Source organism: Cariama cristata, unplaced genomic scaffold (genome assembly GCF_000690535.1).
Source record: "Cariama cristata isolate BGI_N322 unplaced genomic scaffold, ASM69053v1 scaffold3579, whole genome shotgun sequence".
NCBI lineage: Eukaryota > Metazoa > Chordata > Aves > Cariamiformes > Cariamidae > Cariama > Cariama cristata.
Genome location: NW_009635073.1, coordinates 1,154 through 3,612, shown reverse-complemented (window position 1 = coordinate 3,612; position 2,459 = coordinate 1,154). Strand labels below are relative to the sequence as shown.

The 2,459-nt window shown below is 48.7% G+C and overlaps 1 protein-coding gene across 1 annotated transcript in view; it reads right to left on the bottom strand.

The window, feature by feature from the left end:
- Nucleotides 1–2,074, bottom strand: part of LOC104167193 (protein scribble homolog) — a gene marked incomplete at both ends in the record, with an annotated part of 59,675 nt that extends 57,601 nt beyond the window's left edge. The window contains 3 exons of the mRNA XM_009707379.1: nucleotides 114–203; nucleotides 1,621–1,699; nucleotides 1,957–2,074. Of these exons, the coding sequence (XP_009705681.1) occupies nucleotides 114–203; nucleotides 1,621–1,699; nucleotides 1,957–2,074 (287 nt within the window). The remainder of the gene's footprint in view (nucleotides 1–113; nucleotides 204–1,620; nucleotides 1,700–1,956) is intronic.
- Nucleotides 2,075–2,459: the final 385 nt, after the last annotated feature.

The following is a 2,459-nucleotide window of genomic DNA, read 5'->3' as shown; positions in this document are numbered from 1 at the left end:
GAAGTGGGTTGGCACCCTCTTCCCCCCCAAGTCCTGGCAATGTCGCCACCCCAATAGCACGGTGTCCCCACCCCAATTCTCCCCCCCATTGTGAGGAACAGGGGCATACTCACTTCCCAATGTCATTGGGGAGGCTCTGCAGGGACACATCATTCAAGGCCAAATGGCCTAGGCTCCTAAGCTGTGTGAAGCCCTCTGGAAGCCTGTGAAAGCATGACAGAACAGAACACCGTTAATTTTGTGCACAAAACAAGCCCTAAATTCCTCACTTAAATCTCCCAAAAGCCAGTCTTATCCCAACTGGTATCAACATGTGGAAAAGAGAAGAGCAGGAACAAACTCTGACCCTGGCTCCTGATCCACGATATGCCCCGTCTTCAAGAGAACAATACCCCCTTGCACCAAAGTCACTACATGTCCGAGTGTGCAAACTTGGCTCGGCAGTACTCAAGTATGAATCCCCAACTAAATTATGCCACGTGATCATTTAAACTTGGAAGCAGGGGGGGGCTACCCAAATACCCATCTAAGGATATTTCTTGCAGATGGCACTGCAGCATCCCCCAGGACCAAGCAGTACCATTATAACAGCTACAAGGTGCAACAGAACAGGGAAAGACCTGTAAAAAGGAGAAATCCTTTGCTGTTACAGGCAGTTCCTGGAGCTTCCCTGCCCCACTGCTCATGACACACATCTTACAATTCTGGCCCATAAAAAGACTCTGGCAAATAACTTCTAGTGTAGAAGTGCTGGTCATTCCTGTGGTACAGGCATTCTCACCAACTGAGAAGTTGCTCCTGTTCTGGCAGTGTCTGGCAGTACAACAGGGAAGCAGAGAGTTAAATTGATTTAAAGGGTGCTTTGGGCAAAGCTTGCCCAGAAGCACAAAGGGCAACAGGCATCAGGCTGGCATCTATGGGGACCCTGGCAGGTAATGCATCAAGACACTGCTGCCTGAAAGCATGGTTCACCAAGACAGAGAAGCCACACTTAAATTCCCCAAACAGTATGGATTAAGAGCTGTAGAGACAGATGACTGAAGAGACAAGGCAGAGAGCCCTGTTCTTGGACACAGCTCTGGGCACTGAGGTACCAGGGAAAGAAACCAAACACAGAGTTCAAAGGACAGCCATCCTAAGTTATAAATAGGACAGAGAGCAAAAAGGACTGACAGAGAGCAAAAAGGACTGACAGAGAGCAAAAAGGACTGACAGAGAGCAGAGGATTGCATGCAGGCCTTTCTTTACTCCTCTGTAGTACAAGTCCACATCCATTCTGCTTTGTGCACCAGGGTGAAGGGGTGGGGAGGGAGTAACAAACTTATTCCAAGAGGACAAAAGTCCTCACCATTCACACCGGTGGTACCAGGATGACTAAAGGCTCATCAATCCAAGCCACAGGCCCCACAGAAGAGGGAGCACACACCAGCTCTCCCCTATGCTGAGTGTTCCACCTGTCAGGAGAGCAGACATCTGCAGGTCTTGGCAAAGGCAGGGTGATCCTAGGCCTTGACTTCAAGGGAAGACAATTACAAGATGAAGACCAGAGAAAGCTAGGGAGAATGAGGAACTTCCACACTCGTTCTCAGCTAGACAAAAGGGTTGCATATGCCTTCCCACCTGGAGAGAGGATTCCCACTGAAGTCTGCGATTTCCAAGGATTTGCAGAATTTGATGCTTTCAGGAATTTCCGGAATGTCTGGAAAAAATATGTGGAAGAAAAAAAAGAGGCTTGAGAAGAGCCTATCATGTGGAAAGTGGGACACCAGGTACCAGTGACAGCCTAAGACACAGTAAGACAATCATATTTTCATAGCTCAGGACCCACGAGAGATCACTCCACAGGACTGTGAAAGGGTACTGCCTCTTCCAGAACATGAGTGCCCAGGGTAGTACTACCACACCGAGAGAAGCAGGGCTGTGGGGCACCCACTCCCCATTTAGCTTTGACCTTACCGTTACGGGAGATGTCCAGTTCCACCAGCTGCATGAAGTTGGCAACCTCCGGGGGAAGTCTCTGGATTTCATTGTCACTCAGACCCAGCTTGCGCAGGTTCAGAAGCCTAAAGAAAGGCTATGACAGGAGAGAACAAAACTGCGTCAGCAACAGTTCTGTGGGAAACCTGTCTTCTCACCTCAGGGCAAACCTGAGCATCCACCCCTGGAGGCAATGGCCTTCTCTCATAGCCGCTGTCCTGGTGAGGTCCTCAAAGTGCAGTCGCTGCACAGATGAGAACCCCAACTAAGGTCTACAAGAGACAACTGTGAAAGAAGAAAGGCATTTAATGAGTTTAGCTTGATGATTCATTTAACATATCTGTTATCTCAATCCTCTTCTCCCTCCCTTGTAGGATACAAAATGGATGTTCCTTGTTTCCTAAGATAACAGTTCATCTTAGGCATTCAAATACTAGCGTCACGAGGGAGTCACTATAAAGCAGCTTGCCAGCAGACACTAC